The 23,747-nt window shown below is 41.1% G+C and overlaps 1 protein-coding gene across 1 annotated transcript; it reads right to left on the bottom strand.

The window, feature by feature from the left end:
* Positions 1-3,834: 3,834 nt before the first annotated feature.
* On the bottom strand, positions 3,835-6,565 carry LOC123037109. Its single transcript, XM_044456606.1, has 3 exons — positions 6,078-6,565; positions 4,850-5,259; positions 3,835-4,721 (listed from the first exon to the last, which is right to left on the bottom strand). The coding sequence occupies exons 1-3, from the start codon at positions 6,563-6,565 to the stop codon at positions 3,835-3,837; spliced, it is 1,785 nt and encodes a 594-aa protein (XP_044312541.1).
* Between the last annotated feature and the right edge of the window lie 17,182 nt (positions 6,566-23,747).

Below are 23,747 nucleotides of genomic sequence, written 5' to 3'. Positions count from 1 at the left end.
TTTCACAACTCTCTTTTGAGCCCAACTTTACACCAGTAAAGGCATTCACGGACAGGAACAGGTGGTAGTCACTTGGCGCTATGTCCGGGCTATATGGTGGATGCGATAAAACCTCCCATCCGAGCTCCCGTAGGTTCTGACGAGTCATCAAAGAAGTGTGTGGTCTGTCGTTGTCGTGGTGAAACACTACACCCTTCCAGTTGGCCAATTCTGGTCGCTTCTGGTCGATCGCCAGCTTCAAGCGGTCCAGTTGCTCGCAGTATATGGTAGAATTAAGCGTCTGGGCGTATGGGAGCAGCTCATAGTGTATAATTCCCTTCCAATCCCACCAAATACAGAGCAAAACTTTCCTGGCCGTCAATCCCGGCTTGGCCACTGTTTTGGAAGATTCACCGGCCTTCAACCACGACCGTTTTCGCTTGATATTATCGTATGTGATCCATTTTTCATCGCCAGTCACCATCCGCTTCAAAAATGGGTCGAGTTTATTCCGTTTCAGCAGCTTATCGCAGGCGTTGATACTGTCCAACAGGTCTTATTGCTTCAAATCATGCGGCACCCAAACATCCAGCTTTTTTTTGTATCCAGCCTTCTGCAGATGGCTTAAAACGGTTTGGTGACTAACTCCTATCTCAACCTAATCAACATATTTCTACCCTCTCAGCCTAATCAACATATTTCTACAGTTGATGTTACGGGCCAACCGGCCACCTTCTAAATCCATTGCGGCTAAGACCACTTGCTGCAACCACAGTCTACCGACTCCCCCGCCACGGACGTATAGCCAGCCGGCACTTGAAATACATAATTGGTGCCCAACCAAAGAAATAATATTATTATACCCGTTACTCGTAGAGTAAAAGGGTATATTGTATTCGTGCAAAAGTATGTAACAGCTAGAAGGAAGCGTTTCCGACCCTATAAAGTATATATATTCTTGATCAGGGTCACTAGCCGAGTCGATACAGCCATGTCCGTCTGTCCGTCTGTCCGTCTGTCTGTCCGTCTGTCTGTCCGTCTGTCTGTCCGTATGAACGCTGAGATCTCGGAAACTATAAAAGCTAGAAGATTGGCATTTTGCATGCAGATTCTAGGAGTTCCTACGCAGCGCAAGTTTGTTTCAAAAAGGTGCCACGCCCCCTTTAACGCCCACAATCGCTTATATACGATTTTAAAAATTTAAATATTTCGGAAAAGTAAAAATGCAGTTTTATTGTTTTTATCAATACCTATCGAAATGTAGAAGAAATTTTTTCAAATCGGACCATTCGTTAAAAAGTTATGCGTGATCAAATTTCTATCTCCATCTCCCTCGCACTCCCTTTACCTGAGTAACGGGTATCTGATAGTCGGGGCACCCGACTATAGCGTTCTCTTTTGTTTTATTAATATTAATATATTCGAAGTCCACCCCTGGAGTAACAAAATATGTAAGTAGCTGAACGCCAACGATAGCTAAATACACATATAAAAAAAACACACAACTAACAGTGCATACAATGAGAAGCAATGAGAGCAATAAGAATTTAATTAAAATATAAAAAAATACTCGATTTTTGGTTTTTGATTTTTGATTTCTGATTTTTTTGAGTGCATGACAAAAAATAAAGTCAAGTAACTCAAATTACGTACACTTGTACTGGCAGTTTTATGTGAATAAATAATGCAAATAATTACATGACAAAATATTCCATATTCTTGGTGTTGATTTGATTTTCGATTTAAAATTTTTTCTAGTGCATGATTAAAAATTTTTTTTTAATAACGCACAAAGCTATACATTTTTTATATAAATAAATATAATACAAAGGTTGCCAACCGCTTTTTTCCTTGCCCCTCTTTGCGAATTAATCCAGTGTTGATAGTCGAATAGACCAATATCACTGATCATTCCGTAACTTGAATTTGTTCTTGGGATAAATTAATTCGACATCCTTGTGTTTTAGGTGACGCTTCAATATTGGCGCGAAGAAATCACATTAACTTTTTTCTCTCATTTTTGCGGTTTTGGCCACGGTGCTTGTGTTGATATTGCAGAAAAGTGGCCCCATAAAAATAAATTATCTTGTGTCCCAATCGTTCTTACTCAGCTCCCTTTAGCTGCCAATGAGTTGCGAGTATAGGGAAGTGAAGCAGGAAATTGATAGCAACGACAGCGAAGAAGTAGGATTCTTCCCGTAGTAATAAGCATACACCAACCAGAGATGAACCCGGAAATGGTCCAAGCGATTGTCGCAAATGCCGTCGGCAGCGCTCTTGCCGCGCAGGAAGAGCGTTTGAGAAGCAACTTTGCCTTAGTGTTAGAATCTGTTAGAACGCAGGTTAGCGCGCTGACGGTGCAAGCGCCGCAGGTTCAGCTTTATCAAAGGGCAGTACGGAACCCCGAAATAAAATGCGATGTCAAATTAGGCATTGCAAAATCTCTGCCAACATTCAATGGAAGCCACGACGAATACGTGTCCTGGAGGCAGGCTGCATCAGATGCGTATGAAATATTTAAAAAATACGACGGCTGCGAAGCCCACTACGAGGCCGTTTTTATTACATATTAAAAACAAAAGGGCAATAGACGCGACAATAAGGGTCAGGGAAAGCAATTGAAAGGTGAGGATAAAAATCCGTACTTCATTCCTAAGCAGGGCCAAGGCAAGCTTCATGAGGACATGGTCATGTAGACCAGAATAAAATTCAACCCATGTAGGAAGACCCCTCGACGGCCAAATTCAGGCAGGAATCAAGCTGGAGAAAGCCACAGAGTAATAACAATTATGAAAGGCAGAACTCGTCTCAGCGTCAATCGGGCCAAAGGCGCCAACACGTTAAAAATATAGCCCAACCCCAACAGGAGTAGGCAGGTTACTCCGCCACAGCTGAGGATGAAGTTGCCAACATTGAGGAAGACAGTGACACTGCCGGTCTTAATGACCTCTTTTATTTTATAGGGAGCGCTCCCGACTACCGTTCATCGAGCGACACTTGGCTAACAGAACAATAAAAATCCTTATCGACACGGGGGCGGCATATTACGTTAAGCTTGAAAAGGAGCTAAGAAATGTCGGTCGAGACCCCCTTCACTGTGAGCTCTATTCACGGCTCTAGTGACGTCAAAAACAAATGCATAATGCGCATTTTTGGGCTTTGTTAATAACGAAATCAAGGAACTACTGAATAATGGTATAATTTGAACGTCCAGAGCCCCATACAACAGCCCTACTTGGGTGGTTGACAAAAAAGGTACTGACGATAATGGCATCTGTAAAAAGCGATTAGTAATCGACGGCTAAACGAGCGAACAGTCGCCGATCGCTATCCCATGCCAAGTATACCGATGATTCTAGCGAACTTGGGTAAAGCCAAATTATTTACTACCCTAGACTTGAAGTCAGGGTATCACCAGATATACCTGGCTGAAAAATACCGAGAAAAAACCTCATTCTCAGTTAATGGAGGGAAATACGAATTTTGCCGACTACCTTTCGGCCAAAAAAACCCAGGTAGTATTTTCCAAAGAGCCATCGATGATGTGCTGCGGGAAGAAATTGACAAAATATGTTACGTCTATGTTGATGACTGTTTGGGGGAAGACAAAAAAAATGGCACCCTTAGGTTATGTAATAATAACGCTTTTAATTTTATAAGTTTATGTACGTGTCGTGTTTATTCTGCCAGTCGAATCTGCACTGCTGCAGCCGAAAAGCCTGGCTTCATATTTTAATTCGGGTTTTACAATGTAGTCGCTGAATAGGTAGCGCGACAGCTTAGCGAGATAAGGGAAATATAAAGAGGAGAGTGCAAGAGCGCTACAGGTTCAGCCATACACCTATGCGCACTAGGCTAGGCGCTGGCGGGCTGTTCCGAACATACTCCCCCCGTTGGAGGAAGTAGGGCTCCAACTAAATGGGAATCGATGGGCAGAACGGCTAGCTTGGCGACGGCTCTCTTGACTAGACCCGTAGCTGTACGGACCATAGCTACTCTGACGACACCGTCCTCGCCTGGAACGACTCCTTGGATGCACCCCAGCTGCCATTTTAAGGGTGGAAGGTTGTCCTCCTTCAGCAACACGATGCTTTCGACCTTGATGTTGGATATTTCGACGCGCCACTTACTCCTTTCTTGGAGCAAGGATAAATACTCGCTGCTCCACCGCTTCCAGAATTGCTGCTGCATCTGTGTCACCCTTTGCCATCTGCTGAGGCGGCCTTCTCGGAGATGCGTGATATCAGGCTCAGGAAACTTTGTGTAGCTGGAGCCTTTCAGGAAATGGGCCGGCGTTAGTACCTCAAGACTTTCAGCGTTTTCTGAAATTGGACAGAGTGGACGGGAGTTAAGGATGGCAGAAATCTCATAAGCGAGAGTTCTCAATTCATCGAGGCCCAAGATGGAAGCACCGACGACTCTATAAAAATGAAGTTTGGCAGATTTAACAGCCGCCTCCCATAAACCACCGAAATGTGGGGCACGCGGAGGTATGAACTTCCAATCAATCCCATCAGCTAAGCAGGAGGAAGCTATCGCAGCCGTGTGGGGTTCGCTCAGAAATAAATTCTTCAGTTCGGTTAGCTCGCTCTTAGCGCCGACAAAATTCGTCGCATTGTCACTCCAAATAGTGCGCGGAGTGCCTCTCAGGCTGGTGAGATCCTGGACGACTTCCAAATGCGTGGCCTTGGTAGAGAAGCGGCGATGGAGCACTTGTGCGGCGTCTTGTTGCGGGCCTCTGCCTTATGATAAAAGGGTCCACAATAATCCACTCCCGTGGTATGAAATGCTGGGTTAGGCTGAACTCGATTTGCTGGCAGGCTGCCCATAACGTGCTGTCACTGTCACTTGGCAGGCTTCATCCGAAAACATCTGACGCATTTGTTGATGACGGTAGCTACGAACTTTCGTCCTCCAATTGGCCAATACCTTTGCCTTAATGTGGCAAGTAACGCTTGCGATCCTGCGTGCAAGTATTTTCTATGAAAATATATGATTATTGCCTTGGTAACTGGATGATCCTTGGGTAACAATATCGGATGCTGCGTATCGTAGTCCAGGTTTGCATTCTGAAGTCTTCCACCAACGCGAAGTAATCTATCGAAGCCGATTATTGGTCTCAGCGAAATCAGCTTGCTCTTCTGTGGACACGGCCTGTCCTGGCTAAGACATCCATACTCCTTGGCTAAGTGAACCTGTTGGATGCTCTTCAGAAGAAGTACGGTCCCCGAATTGAGCTCCTCAACGGTAACACTGTTCCTTGAAGGTGAAGATTTTGCTCTGCAATTCGAAATGAACCTATAAATGTACGCAAATACACGCTGCAACTTATGAAAAGAGTTAAGGAATTTGCAGTTGATTGAAATGTCAGTGCAAACAGTTCCAACTAGCGCTGCGGAACGACGTTCTGGAAGATCCTTAACTGCATTTGGAAGAGAGGGCCATTTTGACGAGCTTTGCAGCAGGAATGGAGGCCCGTTAGCCCACAGGGAGAGCTCCAGCAATTCTCTCGGGGTACAGCCTCGCGATACGACATCCGCCGGATTTAAGCTTGTTGGAACATGGTGCCAAGTCATGCCTTTTGTCATCTCCTGAATTTTCGCGATTCTGTTGGATACAAATACGTTGAAATCCCTCGGAGGCCGCCGAATCCACGCCAGTACGATAGACGAGTCTGACCAGCAATGAAAGTCGCATTTGAAATCGATGGTTTCCTTGACGCTTACGATAAGCTCCGCCAATAAAAGCGCTGCCGACAACTCCAATCTTGGAATTGTCAAAGCCTTTAAAGGGGCCACTCTCGACTTGGCGCAGAGCAAATGGACCTCTGCTTCTCCATTGGCCTCCGACCGCAAGTATAAACACGCTCCATAAGCCGCTATGCTACCATCGCAGAATCCATGCAACTTTCAAGTTTTGGACGATCGATAACTGAGAGGTCAACTCCCCCCATGACGAAAGAATAGGCTCTGGCAGTGTGTCATCCCAATCCACGTTAGCATTCCGTAGGGATTGCAAAAAGATCTTGGCCTTTGTGACAATCGGTGTTCTTAAACCGAGCGGATCATAGAATTTGGCTATTGTTGAAAATGCAATACGCTTGGTGACTCGATGATTTACAGATAATTGAGAAAAGTTGAACAGAAGTTGGATCCCAGGCTAGTCCCAGCGCCTTGGTAACAGCTGATCCGTCGTGAAATTGAATTAGCTTCTCCTTATCGCAGTCAGACTCTCCTTCGAGGTCGCGTCCATCATTAGAACACCATTTGCGGATTGGAAAATGGCCTCGCGACAATAGCTCCTTCACCTGACGACGAATTTCCCTAACCTCTTCAATTGACTCGCCACCAGAGATTAAATCATCCACGTAGAAGTCCCTACGAACAATTTTTGCTCCAATTGGAAACGAATCCTCCTCATCATAAGAGAGCTGATGCATGGCTCTTATAGCCAAAAAGGCAGCTGGCTTGGTACCATAAGTCACCGTGTTCAATTTGTAAGCACTCAACTCATCCGTGGACTTCTCTCGCCAAACAATACACTGCAAAAAGTCATCCGGGTGCGACACACACACGCAGCGGTACATCTTTCAGATGTCTCCACAGAGGGCAAAAAATCGGAAGCGAAGTAGAATGTTAAAGATTTTTTGCTGAATTGTTGGCCCTGCAAGAAGCAAGTCGTTCAGAGAGCTGCCAGAAGTAGTTCTAGCAGACCCATCAAAGACGACCCGAAGCTTTGTGCTCGTACTTTCCTGCTTATGTACACAATGGTGTGGCAAGAAGAATTGTGGTACTGTTGGATCTTTTGGTGCGAGAGACATGTGGCCTAAGTTGATGTACTCCTGGAGAAAGGCCGAATACTGAGCTTTGAGAGCATGGTTTCTATTTAGCTTAGCTTCCAAACTCCTAAAACGACGACGAGCTAGGCAATAGGAATCACCTAAAGTTTCGAATCCCGAAGTGGATAAGAGACGAACAGCCATTCCCAAGTCTTGTGCAGTTTTCCTTGAACATTTGTTCGCATTGCAAGTCCTCAGGTAACAGTGCTAGCTTTGATGGATTACAATCCTCAATTTCCCAAAATCGCTTTACTATGGCAGCAAGTGCGTTGTGATTGGTTGAAATAAGGGTCAGCGAGCGAAATGTTTTGTGGAATCCTCCATCCTGATGTATTTATGTTGAAATTCGGCTGATAATCAGTGATACTGTGAGTCACAACAGCTGTGAATGACGCACGATAGCCTGCATCTCCTGATTGCGCAAAAATATCCACTGATTTATCAGAGTTCATAGAGGACTCACCGATCCCAGAAATGAGTGTATGCGGATGCCTATATTTCAAATTTACCTGGCTCGCTAGGCGCGTAGTTATAAAGTTTAATTGAGAAGCAGAATCTAAGATTGCTCTGCAATGAGTTGATTTACATTGCTGCAAACTATGCCCCTTGCGCAAGCAATTTAGACAAAGGTGCATTTTCTTGGCTTCTCTAAATCGAAGATGCGGGCTCAAATTTAAAAATCGAGAGCACTTTGGCAAATGCAATGAGTGCACTTGGGTTATATTTATGCACATTTTTTCCCACCTGATGGCCTGGTGTTTGCGTTACCAAAGCTTGATCCAAATTTTCCATCATCCTGCACCTCCTCTCCAAAAACGACTCCATAGCAGTCCATGAAGATAACTCAGCGATTAGCAAATCCTCTTTCCCATTTTTCCCGAGTCCAGTAATCCATCCAAAATTTGCTGTGTAGTGGCCAGCGTATGGATTGCCCGAAGATGTGCGTTTATAGAATCGCTGAGCTCACGAAGACCCTTGGCAGATCCCTTCTCGACACTTTTTAAACCAAATATTGCCTGAACGTGTGCCTGAAAATGTAAAACTTTATTATCAAATCGATTTATGAGCAGATTCAAAGCCTTTTTATAATTGTCATTTAAAGGTTCGAGCGAGCGTATGGTCTCCAGAGCCACGCCGCCTAGGCTAGACCATAAATATTGCAGCTTTTCAATGTCGCTTAGCTCGTCATCATTTCCAATGACCGCGGTGAACGTTGCGAGAAAGTCCGGCCACTCAGCATAAGATCCGTGAAAACGAGCAATCTCCAGGTTGGGTAATCGAGGCTTCCGTGTCCGAAAAGAAAGATCTGCATGGTAGTTGATGTCTATAGATGTGGAGTTGGCAGCTGTGCTACCCGACAATTGCAATTTGCGCTGGGCCGCTAAGCCTCTATTGAGCTTCGCCTTCACATCCATAAAAACCTCCGAAAATTCCCATCGCCTATCACTCGAAGTCTCCTTTAAATCAAGCCGTTCCAGCGATGTCTGTGCGCGGCACCAAGCGTCGTCGAAAACGCAACGGAACTTTGTTGTTGTTGTTCCGCCTTATAACAGCGGACTTGAAATTTTGTATATGTATGCACTGCACTATGCACTTTTAGAATAGTTAAATGTTATTCTCCTTTTGTTTATAATTTGCAGCACAACGAAATGTACGAAATGATCAAACGCCTGCCGGCTTTTCACAGCGCGAAATGTAAAACTTAAACGGCCAGCTGTGTGCACTTGAATGTACATATGTAAGTCCGTGTGTTTGTGACCGAATGCCCGCAAACGACAGCGAAACCAAAATATATTGTTTAAACGATATTAAACAATAATAAAATCGAGTTGCAGACGGCAAATAAAACAGCGATCACGTCGGGTTCACCAAAATGTTTGGGGGAAGAAAACAAAAATGCCACCCTTAGGTTATGTAATAATAACGCTTTTAATTTTATAAGTTTATGTACGAGTCGTGTTTATTCTGCCAGTCGAGTCTGCACTGCTGCAGCCGAAAGCCTGGCTTCATATTTTAAATCGGGTTTTACAAATGTAGTCGCGGAATAGGTAGCGCGACAGCTTAGCGAGATAAGGGAAATATAAAGAGGAGAGCGCAAGAGCGCTACAGGTTCAGCCATACACCTATGCGCACTAGACTAGGCGATGGCGGGCTGCTCCGAACAATAACGTTATCATTTTTTCTGAAAGTGAAACTGAACATGTTAAGCACATTGACATGGTGCTTAAGCGCCTGCTCGATGCCAACATGAGGGTGGCGCGGGAAAAGACGAAATTCTTTAAAGAAAGAATTTATAAGATTCATTGTCACTAGAGGAGGAACCAAAACAGATCCAGAAAAAGTTAGGGCAATAAAACAGTTCCCCGAACCAAAAAATCTGTTTAGCCTCAGGTCGTTCCCTGGCCTGGCAAGCTATTACAGAAGTCTTGTAAAAAACTTTGCCGCTATTGCTAGACCTCTCACCGCCATTCTCAAAGGGGAAAACGGAACGGTCAGCAAGAATATGTCGAAAAAAGTAACTGTCAGGTTCGATGAAACCCAGCGAAACGCATTCGACCACCTTCGTAATATCTTGTCATCAGAAGATGTTATATTGACATACCCCGATTTTAAGTTACGTCTGACTTAATCACCGACGCCTCAGCGTGTGGAATAGGAGACCCATTACCATGATTTCGCGTACACTAAAAGACTGCGAACTAAACTACTCCACCAACGAAAGGGAACTGTTGACGATAGTCTGGGCAATAGGCAAACTATTGTACCTATACGGTACTAAGGAGGTACGGATCTTCACAGACCACCAGCCTCTTACATACGCGGTATCCGACAAAAATACCAACCCTAAGATTAAGCGATGGAAAGCCTTTATTGATGAAAACAACGGGAAAGTGTTCTACACACCCGGAAAACAAAGCCTTGTAGCTGACGCGCTGTCTCGGCAACCTCTTAGAGGCTGAGGCCCAGTCCAATGCAGCCACTTCATCGTTTTCGGCAATAGAACTCGGCACATCACTGCGATTTCCCTACCCTGGCTTGCATTTAACATGCCTTAAGACAAGAGTTCCCTGCAACAAAGTTTTGGCATTGTAAATCCTTCGTCAGCGACATTGCCAATGCCAATAAACAGCTTGAGATCACTAACACCGAGCACAATCGCGCCCATCGGGCTGCGCAGGAGAACGCAAAACAAATCCTCCGGGATTATTACTTCCCGAACATGTCAAGACTAGCTAGCGAAGTGGTCGCAAATAGCAAAGTCTGCAATAAAGCAAAGTATGACCGTCATCCAAAGAAGCAGGAATTAGGAAATACACCTATCCCTTCATACGTAGGAGAAATGTTGCATATCGACATTTTTTCTACTGACAAAAAAATCTTCTTAACCTGTATTGACAAATTGTCCAAATTTGATATCCCTAGTTTCTAGGGCAATAATAGACGCACGAGCTCCTATTTTCCAGTTGGTAAATGTCTATCCAAATATTAAAACAATATACTGCGACAACGAGGCCTCTTTCAACTCCAAAACAATCACATCATTGCCTAAAAACCAATACAGCATCGATGTTGTCAATACGCCACCGTTACACAGTAGCTCCAATGTCCAAGTATAAAGATTTCACAGCACCGTGGCAGAAATCGCCAGATGCCTCAAAATTGATTAAAAAAATCGAGGATACTGTGGAACTGATATTGCGGTTTACTATAGAATACAATAGGTCGCATAATTCGGTCACAAAGTTTAGGCCAGTGGAGGTCATCCACGCCAGCAGGGACGAGATCGAACTGGCAATTAAAGTCAAAATTTGAAAAAGCGCAAAAGTCTAACCTGGACAGAATTATTCCTTCTAGACAGAACCGAGTCTTCGAAGTTGTTGAAAAAGTACACCTACATAAAAACAGGAGATTAGGGAACAAGTTGACGCCGCTTTATTCGGAAGAGCGTGTGGAAGCAGATCTGGGAACATCTGTTCTCATTAGGGGGAGGGTGGTTCATAAGGACAAAATCAGATAGGCATTTTAGCTGCCACTTTCGCCCTTATCTTAACACTCAATACTTGCTATATTTGCCACAGGCTTGCCGTAATATCAATCGTGCTGCTGTCCACCGCAAGTGCGCGGATCACCGACTTCTCGAAATACATCCCGGTGTTAGACGAGAATGTTTTAGTATGGGAACAGTATGGCCTAGTTGAGCACTCGACGAATTTGTCTGAGTTTTCTAGCGTAATTGACTCCACGGTCAGAATGCTCGAACTGTTGCCACAATCCCACATGAGGAAGCTGCTAGATGTTGACATCGAACAAGCCCACAATATTTTGGATGAGCTCAAGATACACCACAGGATGGCCAGGAGCCTTGATTTTTTGGGCTCAGTCCTTAAGGTCATGGCAGGTACGCCCGACGCGGACGATCTTAGTAGGATTAATAATAAACAGGCATCGCTCACTGAAGCTAATAATAGACAGGTCGCTACAAACACAGAAACACAGAAACATATCAATTCACTCACAGACTCAGTCAATAGGATCCTCAAGGAGAGAAAGGGCGGGCTTGTTGACTCAGGTCATTTGTTCGAAACACTCCTCACCAGAAATAGGATTCTAATCTCAGAAATCGCTAAAAATAACATTATAAATCCCACTATATTCAATCATATCGATCTAAAGGCTATCTTTGACAAGCAGCTTACTGAGGTCCCCATAGTTAGTCTCATAAATGTTTCTAAAATTAAATTTTTCCAATCTAACGTTGTCATTCATATTGTCGTACAGTATCCTAAGCTTATTTGTAAGAAGATCCTGCTCTACAAACTTAAGGGGGGAGTAGTTAACGACCAGCTCCCAGCATAAGCTAGGCAGGGCAATTTTACATTTTATTGTATGTCATTTTACATTTTTATATTGCACTCAATAATCTTTTAATATTACATATACCTAAATTTCTCACATATGACCACCCTAATATTGTACCACCTTATGGTGTCCAAGAGCTGTGCCATTGGTGGCCAGGGGTCGTACGACTTTAGCAATTTTGCATCTGGACCATAGTGCAGTGATTGTTGTGGAACTCTTTAATACTACCGTTCCTTGCCAAATGGATTCTGGAGCCACGGTTTCAGTAGTGAATGTTAATACATGCAAGAACTTTTTTTTTTTTTTTGTTAAACATTTACATTTTATTTATTGGATCGTCTCTGAATTGAGACAAACAATATATACAATAAGTATATAGAAACTTAAATTAAAAAACTATCTTACAATCAAGGTGACTGGCTCGAGATTTAGGGGCTCTAATAATTATTGCTGAACTGGAAGGTCAATGCGTTGCAATCGGGTCCGGTTGGAAACCGTGGCTAGGCCCCTGGCGAGCTGGTTTGGATGAGAAGTTGGCTTGGTGTGGTGGGACGCTTTTTCTTTTGATATTTCATCTTTTACGGGTAGAATGCCAAGATCTCTGTGGATGTTGTCGTTCCGAACATACCAAGGTGCCCTAGTGATAGTTATCAGGATTATTGATTGTGCTCGCTGAATAATGTCGATGTTGCTGCTGCTCGCGTTTCCCCAAAATTGAGAGCCGTACGTCCAAACTGGCTTAAGCGTTGAATTGTAGAGCAGGACCTTGAAGTCCAGGCCGTAGGGGGAGCGCGCGTTTATAAGCCAATGGAGACTGTTTGATTTTAGTTTTAGGTGAATTTCTTAACTTCGATTTGTCTCCGCCATGTAAGTCTCCTGTCTAGGTGGATGCCAAGTAACGTACCTATCGTCAGCTTGTGGAAGTGGCGTGTTATTCAGGGTTAGCGGGAGACACTTTTGTCTGTTGAGAGTAATCGTTATGTGATTACACTTTTGCGCATTTTTTTTATACACCAGGCCACCTCTCCACTACCACGAGATGATCAGCTAGAAGTGCTGTTGCCTGAATTGGGCATTTGGACCGACTTATGGTAAAGGTACGATTCAAGTATCCTGTGAGTGTTTCCCGGCAGGATCAAGCCAGACTCGGTCGAAAGCCTGTGCAACGTCAAGGAATACCGCACTGCATTATTCCCGAAGCTCGAATGCAGACCGTATTTCTGTTTTTAGTCTGTTGACTTGCTCTATTGTTCCATGGCTTTCTCGAAACCCAAATTGGTGGGCTGGAATAACGTTGTGCTCTTTCAGATATGGGATTATGCGCGTCAAAAGGCATTTTTCGAGCAGTTTTGACAGACACGAGAGTAAACTTATCGGTCTGTACGAAGCTGGTATTGTGTGATCTTTTCCTGGCTTTGGGATCATTATGATTACCGATTTTTCCCATTTTTTTGGAAAATAGCCAAGTCGTGTAATCCCGTTAAAGAGTTTACGAATAACCTTAACTGCACAGTTTGGAAGTTCGATTAACATTTTGGGAGTTATTTGATCACCGCCTGGGACCTTTTTTGGTTTCAATTGCTTGCTTTACTTTTGCAACTTCATTTGGTTGAAACAGAATTGGCTCCGTCTCAGACTCGATTCGAATTGACGGCGACGGTAGTGCGAATGAATTCGTTGCAGGGTTTGGCTGAAAAACATTTCGAAGGTGTAAAGCAAATGTACCAGCTCTGTCTTTGTCGCTTCTGGCCCAGCTGCCTGAAGAGTCTCTTATGGGAATTACTGTTTCGAACGGCGCACTTAGATTTGGGTGGGCCCTCCACAAGGGATGCTTAGTGCTGGTGGGTAAAAGTTTCACAATGTACTGTCGTTGTGCTTTTACTTCTTCTTGCCTTAGAGCCCTGGTTAGTCTGCGACCAGCTTCCTTAAGACTTTGTTTTGAGGATTGCGATCTGCTGGTTTGCCAAGCACGTCTCAAACGTCTCTTCTCCAGAACAAGCTGTTCGATTTCAAGGTTAGTTTTGTGTTGGTGTGTGTGCCCATCCCACCCTTGGCTGATGCGACGAGTACAGACTCCAATGCATCGGCATAGCAGTCGATGTCCTCCTTGATGTTAAGCTGTGGAGTTAGTTCAATGTGGGAACTTACGTACTTTTTGAACTTCAGCCAGTTGGTTCTATGCGACGTCAGCCTGCGAGGGTGCTCGATTAATTCCGGGCTTTGACGAAGAGTTATTAGCACACAGGTGAGTGGTCCGATGATAGATCCAAAAGCGAATTTGCTGATATTAGATTGCGAGAAATGTTTTTTGTCACAGCAAAACCAATTAAATCAGGTAGTTTTCTAGGATCTGTAGGCCAGTATGTAGGGCTGTCTGGTGAAACGTAGTCCAGTTTGTTGCATGTTTTAATAAGTGCATTATAAAATTGCCTTCCTTTGGGGGTCACAAGGCGGGATCCCCAGTGCGTGTGCTTGGCGTTGTAATCTCCTGCTGCTATGAATCGCTCACCAAGTGAATTGTAGAAGTCCATGAATTGGTTCGGAGACTGTAAAGCGGGGTGGGCAGTAGACAGCGGCAATGGCAAGGTTGCAGTTGCCCTACTGTAATTTTATCGATGTAGCTTGCAGATGATTTTTTGCAAACCGTTGGTGAAAGTGGTGTTTGACGCGGTGTCTTATTAACTTTTTCATGCCCAAATTAAACTGGGAACACATAGAAAATATTTAACGCCATAAATGCTTAATAGGACCCCAAGTAACGTTTATTTCGATTTTCGATGCTCCAAGTCCTTTGGTATGTCCTTACTGCAATGTTGCCTATAGGCAGCATTTGTACATCCATATATGTTAATAAGTACGTACGTATGAGTTAAAAGCAAATACAATTATGAGATTTTTGTTAACAATCTTTATTTTTCTGTGTTAGTATTCGTATGATACTGTAAAAAACAATTTTTATTTGGGTTTGAGCACAAATGGACATTACATTTCGTACACATTCTACATCTACCTTTTGATCCCCACTGAACCCAGTGACCAATTTGGTCGTATCTTATTGCCTTTGCTGGAGCCATAATATAAGACCTCTTTGGAAATGAAGATTTTGGCGATCTAATCCCTTTGGAAGAAGCTGGAGAACTTCGATCTACAAGGTCGATTGATGAGCTTGGAGAGTTAAAATTTAATAAGGCAAATGCAGGACGACCTCTTTTTTCGGGATCGAACCACATTAGCATTAAGTAGCTCTATGGCAATATCTATTTGAAAACTTATAAGTGGCATATGTTTTGTTCTTTCAAATGATTGCTTATGTTCTCGGCGGTACAGTAGCCAACTATTCACCACTGTCACATTTATACACCAATAAACGATTCGCATGTACCATTTTTTTGAGCGTAATTTACTTTGTATAATTCTAATAGCATATCTGATAGATCAACACCACCAATGTTTCTATTATACCTATCTACAATAGCAGGACGAGGCATCAACGCATGCACTCAGAAACTGGTGCATCAGCAATATAATTTGAAATAAGCTGAACACATTTATTTCATACCAGCGACACGAGATCAAGTTATAGGTTGCTTCGACCTTTATGTCAAAATATCCCATGCCTTTGTCAGCTAACTGTTTTTCATTAAGAAGATTGATATTTTTTAGACGGAATAGTGCCAACTGCTAAGATACCCCTTTCCTTTAATGCTATCATCAGGCTTACTGAAGTAAACCAGTTATCAAAAAATAGTTTAAAATTTTGATTGTCAGGAATGTTTGAAGCTAAATGCAAAACAATATCTGAAGACAGTCCAAGTCCGTAAGACTTACAGGTTCCGTCTCCAACGTTAAGGCAAAATCATATATAATGCCAGACACCCCAGCTCTAGAAAACATTTTAAAGCCCCACTTGTGCGGCTTTTTAGGGAGATACTGCTTTAAACTATGATGACCTGAAATATAAATTAAATTAAAAACTCATATATTGCAAAATAAATAAAACTACTTTTACCTTTGAAGGAAATTATCTGTTCATCACAGTTTTGATATTCCTCTTGGGATTTAATGAAATAAACTTATCTTTTAATTTATTTAGTAAGGGATGGATCTTATAAAGTTTTTCATAGTTATCTTCCCCTTTTCTGGGTTGCTCAAAATAATAATTTATGAGAAAATTTGATTTTATTTTTTCAAATCTAATTCGTGGCAAAGCGTCTGATATTGCGGATAACTTAAAATTATTTGACCATGCCATACGCGTTGTTGGAATTTTGACTAAGCCTAGGTAGAGCAGTATACCAATATCTCTTCGCAACTCCCATACCTCACACTTCAGCTCCACTCTTTTATTTTTTCAAATCTAATTCGTGGCAATGCGTCTGATATTGCGGATAACTTAAAATTATTTGACCATGCCATCAGCGTTGTTGGAATTTTGACTACGCCTGGGTAGAGCAGTATACCAATATATCTTCGCAACTCCCATACCTCACACTTCAGCTCCACTCCTTTATATATCCAATATATCTTCGCAACTCCCATACCTCAAACTTCAGCTCCACTCCTTTATCTTGAAAGGCGTACTTATTAGTTTCCAAGCATATCTTTTCAAAAATGTCATCATCCAAAAATGAATGGAAATATTCAACGGGACTTTTTATGATGTGTGTTCATCTCCTTTCCTTTTGAGGCATGTCTCCATCTTAAACTATTTAAATCTATTTTTTCATAAGTTTGTTGGACTGTTTCATCAAAGTCGCTTTGTATTGTAATAGGCACGAAACTTTTCATAAGCTCAACTTCAATATTTCCACCTTGCTGTATTATGTCCTGCAGACTTTCTTCTATGAATGCCTCCAAGACATCCATTTTATCCTCCGCCTCTTCATTTTCATCTTCGTCGTTTGAATCTTCCCAATCGAATTCGCAAATTTTTTGAATTTCCAATTCCTTTAATCCCTTCAGACGCATGCCTAATGAGCACAAACCATTTATTATTTGCGAACCTCTTATGACCAATGTTGCCGGTAGGCAACATTTACTTTTGGAAAAATCCACACTCTTTATAAAACAATTTTAAAGCCCAACTTTATACTTTTATCATAGTCTAACCTATTTTAAAGATATGTACGTACTTATTTTTTTAATATTTGTCACTAATTTTTGTTAATCGCACTAATTTCATGGACACTTTTTGGTAAAATTTTTCGGCAGCTGTGGTCGCTTCGAATCACTCAGCACATGCTGCAGCTGCATTCGCAAAAATTACCAAAAATTAAAGAACATTAATAAGGGGAATCCCTCATAAAAAAAGATCCACAAAAATTTTGAATCGTAACCGAAATTTAAATTTAAAGTCATTGTTGCCAATAGGCAACAGTGGGCATGAAAGGGTTAAGTTGCCAGTTCCGCCATGCGCTTTACCATCTGAAAGTTATATTTGCTGGTGAGATGCGTTTCTACCAGCAACATTACGTCGATGTGGTTTTCGTTCAGAAATTGAGTTATTTCAGGTTTATGACGTGAAACGCCGTTGGCGTTCCACAGAGTTATTCGAAGGCTAGGCATGGTTTATTTGGACTGCTGAGCTGCAAGCATTTGTAACAAGATATTTTGGTTTTGCATAAGGGTTTGCATGGTGGTTTTCATGAAGGACATAAATTCCATCATATTTTGTTGCAAAGTAATCATCATAGATTCCATGTCACTTTGTGGCTGTCCCATAGCCTGCTGGATGTTATCAATTTTCGGCTCTATGTGAGCTATGCCTGATCTTAGAGCACTGGCAAAAGACATTCCGTTGGTGGTAATTGAAGGGCCAAAAGCCTAGTATCCACTTCGACGTAAACCGTACGCCAGTCATGAGAGAGAGCGAGAGGCAAACCGCTGGCGTTCACTTTTCGTCGGGCCTTTTTTCACGTCGGTCCCCTGATCGACGAAAAAAATACCAGAAAATTCCATAGCGTTGCCAGTCTGCGAAAATAAACTTTGGGTGAACCCTAGCGAAAAGATTAAAAAATTTAATCTTTTGGCGTGCGCTTCTCACTGAACATTATAAGATATGGAGGAAAAAACTCAAAAACTCACAAAAGTCGATTGCAGGTGTTTACATGTGAGGACAAAATAACAATAATACTATCTGGGGTGCCTCTTGTCAGAGCAAAATGTTTTTTAGGTCCAGAATGTACGAAAAAACACAATAAAAGTGCAGCTATGAACTTTAAATTAGCAAATAATTATCAGTAAATTAAAAAAAAGAACTGTTAAATTTAAATTGTATTGTTTTTTTATTTCTTTGTACTGCGGCAGACTTGTCTTGCCAAGGTATTTGATAATATCTTTTAAAGGCCCTTTCCCGCAAATACGATATTTGAATTTTAACTGATTGTCAACAAACCCAGATGATTGACAGTACGACCGTAGCACGCTTAAATCTGATGAACTCTCAAACTTTTGGTCACACTGGAAAGATTAAAGTTTTTACGCTAGCGTAATCGTTTGTCGATCTGGATACTAGGCTAAATGAAGAAGAATATTTACTTGCCGAGCAACCATCTTAGCTAATCAGTTATGGAATTATAAATAAATTAATACAAATTTAAATGGTGTTATTTAAGTAAATTTGATTGTTCGTTGATTATTACATATTACTGTACAGTTTTATATATATAGATCATTTTTTTCGGTGTTATTTTTGGCTATAAAATGGCTAAATGCTAATTTTAAAAAGCGAGTCTTTAAAACTTGGGATTATACAAGCATACATTTTTAGCCTAGGTGGTTTTTTCAAAGTGGTTCTCTGCTTAATAATGGTAAAACTTCGCTTTTTAAATCTATTTCTACTTGCTTTAAGTTCCCTCCAGAACGAATGTGTATAAAATTTTAACGATGGAATCGTTCTAAAGTCGAGACCGTTTGCCTCTGATTTTAGCTCATTGTTTTTCTTCAGAATGCAAGTTTTTCACACCATAGACTTTATAAGCCAGGTTTGTAGTTAAATTAAAAGTCCAGTTGCTTCTTAAGCTCTTACTTTATATTAAAGTCCTGGAAGCGTAGAACAAGCATTCGGCTAAGGTTCAATGCTAAAAATTGTATATTTGAAACTATTAATATTTCGGGATAAAAAACAAAAAAGGAAGCAAACTTCGCCAAGCTGAAGTTTATATACCCTTGCAGTTATTACAAATCGACTACATTTCAATGTCTATGCCTATATTACTAAAAACAATAGAGCTATGTCGATTGTGCGCTGCATTGGCACCACTCACGCAACCTGAAGATCCATATCACCATACCATCGAACTTACATGTGACACGGGTAGAGTTTTAGAAGAAAAATCAGAAAAATTAACCAAACGAATACATTGTTTTCGCAAGGCAGACTTTTGTGAGGATTAAAAGATTTTATTTCTGGCTTTAAATGGTCTGGTCTTTACTTATGCAAGAATATGTCCGATGCAGTTAATATTTTTTACAATGCAATAAACTAATTTTTTAATTCCTGTGTTCCGTGGTAATATCCGTCGATCTCCAATAAATCATCTTGCTTAGCAAAGAGTTAACACACTTAAGAAATGTAAAATTCAGACTTTTTAGGAAATTTAAAAATTTTGGTTCTCAATCAGTTTTGCTAGATATTTAAGTGCTCGGTCAAGATTTACCGTGCTTAATGCTCAGTCTTATAATAGTTTCTTAAACCGTTGTAAGGTCCAGTTCACTCAGGACCCCAAACAGTTTTATGACTTCGTTAGCACCATGCGTAAATATAATTCTTATCCTTTCTTGCTGACGTTCGAAAAAATGACCGCAACCACAGATCAGGCAATAGCCGATTTATTTGCCCAATTTTTTCAAACGACTTACTCTACTTTAGATCATTCATCACACCCTTATTCTTCCACCATATCCAAGTCAAGCCTCACATTGTGTCCCACTTTATCAGAAAGCTCTCTTCTTTTGAATCTTCTTCGTATTAAGCCTGTTTATTTGACAGGCCCCGATGGTACTCATGGGTGCTTGCTTAGGTATCGTGCTAAGGCCTTGTGCAAAACTCTTCATAAGTTGTTTACCTTATCTCTAGAAACTTCCCAATTTCCAAGTTTTTGGAAGGAGTCATTTGTTTTACCTCTTTACATAAAGGGTAACAAGTTAGAAGCCAGTAACTATAGAGGTAGAGTTGTTAGCTATTCCTAAGCTTTTTGAAAATGTAATCAGTACTCCTCATTTGCAGCACCTTTGTAGACCAATCATTTCTCCGTGTCAACACGGATTTATTAAACGTAGATCCACGGTCACTAACCTTTTGGAGCTTACTACATTACACAATAGTAGTTTTCAAACAGACGTTATTTACACTGACTTTAGTTAAGCATTTGACTCTGTAAATCACTTTCTTCTTGTTCAAAAACTTTACTTGTTAGGATTTCCAGTTGATCTACTTAGATGGATCTCAAGTTATCTGAATGGCAGGTCACAAAGGGTCCTTTTTACAAATTCAATTTCTAAAATTCTCCGTGTTACCTTCGGTGTCCCACAAGGAAGCCATCTGGGTCCGTTACTTTTTAAATTATTTATAAACGATCTTCCTACAATTATAAGTCATTCTCGCGTACTTATGTACGCATATGATGTTAAGTAATGCCTGTAGTATAAGGACATTTTCTGCCATTTAGACTTGCAATCCGATCTAGATAACTTTCAAAACTGGTGTCGAAATATTTTATTAAATTTAAGCGGTTCTAAGTGCAAGCTGATTACTTTTTATCGGGTCAATCTGATATACGATACACTTACACATTAAGTTGCATCTCTTTGAATATAATAACTCTTGTAAAAGATCTTGGCGTTCTTTTGGACCCTAAACTAAATTTCGTCCATGGTTAATAAAGCCAGAGAAGAGCTTGGTTTTGTTAAAAGGTTGTCAAAAGAATTCGATGATCCTCATGCCACTAAAACTTTATTTATTTCGCTAGTCCGTCCGATTCTGGAGTATGGGTCTCTCGTCTGGAGTTCACAATACGGAATACATATGGTCGTATTGAATCAGTCCAAAAAAAGTTTCTTCTTTTTGCTTTAAGGCCTCTAAACTGGGATAACTTAACTTACCTTTCTATGGCAGCTGTATGATATTGTTGTCCGATTTTAATTTAATTAAAGCCGTAATTCCATAATATTTAAATATTACCAAATCCCCAAAATTTTGTTCAATTTATTTTTCCGATTGTTCCTATGGGAGCTATACGATCAGACTCGTTCCGACTTATATACTACCTGCAAAAGAAAGACAACTTTTAAGCAGATAGCTTTAAAACTGAGGGACTAGTTTGCTTAGAAACGGACGGACAGACGGACAAATGGAAATGGCTAGATCTCACATATATGTAAGTTAACACCAGCCACCTGCCCAATTCCCTTTACCCCTGTTGAGCCCTACGACACCGAACACCGCACCATTCTATTCACCCCTCTCGGCTACCCACAAACTGGAACCCATTCCCTTCACCCCACTCAGTCATCAACGGCAACAATATTCAAGTGGCTATAATTCCAAGTGGCTGCAATAACGGCGCTGAATTATGAGACCAGCAACAGCAATGCAGCGACCCAGCCAACGCCAACGACGACAGCCATGCAGCAACAGCGACCCAGCGACCGAATGTCAACAACGTCAGAACGACAGCGATAGCGACGGAACGTCAGCGATCAAATTGCATCGGCAACAGCGCAATAGCGGGAGAACACCGAGCGTCTGCAACCGATCTGCCAGCGGTATGCTGACGTCGCAACGCTGCCCAAGCCAACAAGCCACAAAAATATAATTGTTAGAATTAATTCTGTTTGTACCCCCGATCTGAACACCACAATATTTTTGAATAATAAAACCGCTTGTAACGAAACAATTCGATTACAGTTTTATTTTAAAGTAAAATCGTAGTAAATAAAAGGAAATAAGAAGGACGAAAGGAAGAAGGACGAAGGATCAGCAGGACGAATCAGCATGAAAATCATATCGCTTAGGTAATATAAGGGGAATTATCCCCCCTCTGACCATGACAGGTCATAACTGGCGCCCGAGCAGTCTCCACTTCCTTGTGGAAGTGGAAGAAACCCCAAAAAAAGAAAAGGAAAAGAAAAGGGGAAAAATTCAGAATACGGTGTTGTGTGTGTAAAATTAAGTTAAATAAAATTTAAAATAAAAAAAAATTGCTTTGTGTGAAGAAAAAATATTAAAGTGAAAATATTGGTGAAAGTTACACAGTTATCCGCTGCGGTGGGGGTGCTGCCATTCAGAGCTTCCACTCCCCACGGGCGCAAAAAAATTGTGAATAAAAAATATCGGTAAACCTGCCGCGGCGATTTGTCCACGCACACTGTTGCGCGGCATATTCGCGTGCACAAATAAAAAAACCGAGTTAACAAAAAAGAAGGCAATAGTCCGCTGCGGCGATAAGTCCACCCTAACGGGTAACTTATTTGCGAGCGTAAAAAATTGCGATAAATCGTAATAAAAAACAAGATAACCGCTGCGGCAATTAATTTGCAAGGGGAAAAATATAACAAAAAATATAATAAAAAAAAAAATATATATAATAACAAGAATCAGAAACCAATGTTTTAAAATTGTGTGTGGCAATCTACTGGAAAGGCTAACAAATGTGGAATGCATTCAAAAAAAAGCTGCCCAGTGGATTGTGTGGCAACCGTACCTTAGTAGCGAAACGCCAAAACGGACAAATACGGACCACCGCGCCTATTGACACACTTACCAAATAAGTGAGAACACACAAATAAAAAAAAGGAAAAAATAAACCGCACACACACCAAGAAATCTGACCAAAATTTTTTTTTTTAACAAAAATGAAACGAAAACTAATTCTTATTTACTTTCAGAGTAATAACCTTGTAAGAAGAAATCGAAATAAACACATTGAACAATCCCAATAAACACAAGGCGTAGAGGCCAATAAAAAGGATAAAAGGGTGAGTGAAACAATTTTCTACACATATTTCCCTATTAGTAAAAATAAAGAGAAAACAAAAAATATAGTTAAAAACCAATTTCCTACAAATAAGATTATCAATAAAAATAAAGAGAAAACAAAAAATATAATTTAGAAATTAATTTCCTACAAATAAAAATTACCAATAAAAAATAAAGAAAAACGGTAAAAAATATACTTAAGAAATTAATTTCCATTTTATTTTATTATCTTATAAAAATCGAAAAAAGCTATTTAAACTTAATTTTGATACTAATTTAAATCCAAAAAATAAATCTGTTGCCAACCATCCCACCTCGACCCGAAATATAAGAAAAACCTAAGACTCCCCATTAAACCAATTTCAACAAAAACAAATACCCTTTTACGATTAAAAATGGTGGAAATGAAGGAGGTACTAAACCGACTCGACTCCACTATTGCGGCCTTAACCACACAAATGGTGGGCATGAAGGAGGATGTTAGGAAAATGGGGGCTAGGGTAAATGTTCTCGAAACCGACCTCGAGCGGCGTAACCCAGTAGCGAATATACCGCTACCACTAACGCGCCCACGTACAGAGAACGAACTTAAAGAATCTTCGGCAGTGCCGGGTTGTGTAAAGGAACTTCTAACCTTCGAGGGGGATTCCGAGAAGTATGTTTCTTGGATTAATAGGGCCCAATCGATTATTAACGACTATGAAGTCATCCGGGAGAAACCCTTGTATAGGTCAGTTCTCGTTCAAATTAGGCAGAAGATTAGAGGCAACGCCGATATGGCGCTTAATGCCTATAACGTAAAGGATGATGACTGGGATGAAGTTAAAAGGGTATTAGCGCTACACTATGCCGACAAAAGAGATGTCGGTACGTTAGAGTATGAGCTAACCCAAATGACCCAGGGCAGTCAGAAATTAGAGGACTTCTACCTAAAAATAAATAACCATATCTCCCTAATCATGAATAGGATAAAAAGCATGGCTTACTCCACGGAGATAACAAACGCTTTCCTTGCTGGACAAAGGGACAAGGCTCTCAACGCCTTTATTAGAGTACTAAGTAGCGACGCATCTAGGCTTTTAATAAGCCTTA

Source organism: Drosophila rhopaloa, unplaced genomic scaffold, assembly GCF_018152115.1.
Source record: "Drosophila rhopaloa isolate 14029-0021.01 unplaced genomic scaffold, ASM1815211v1 contig_133, whole genome shotgun sequence".
Taxonomy (NCBI): domain Eukaryota; kingdom Metazoa; phylum Arthropoda; class Insecta; order Diptera; family Drosophilidae; genus Drosophila; species Drosophila rhopaloa.
This window is presented reverse-complemented; position numbering and strand designations above follow the sequence as displayed.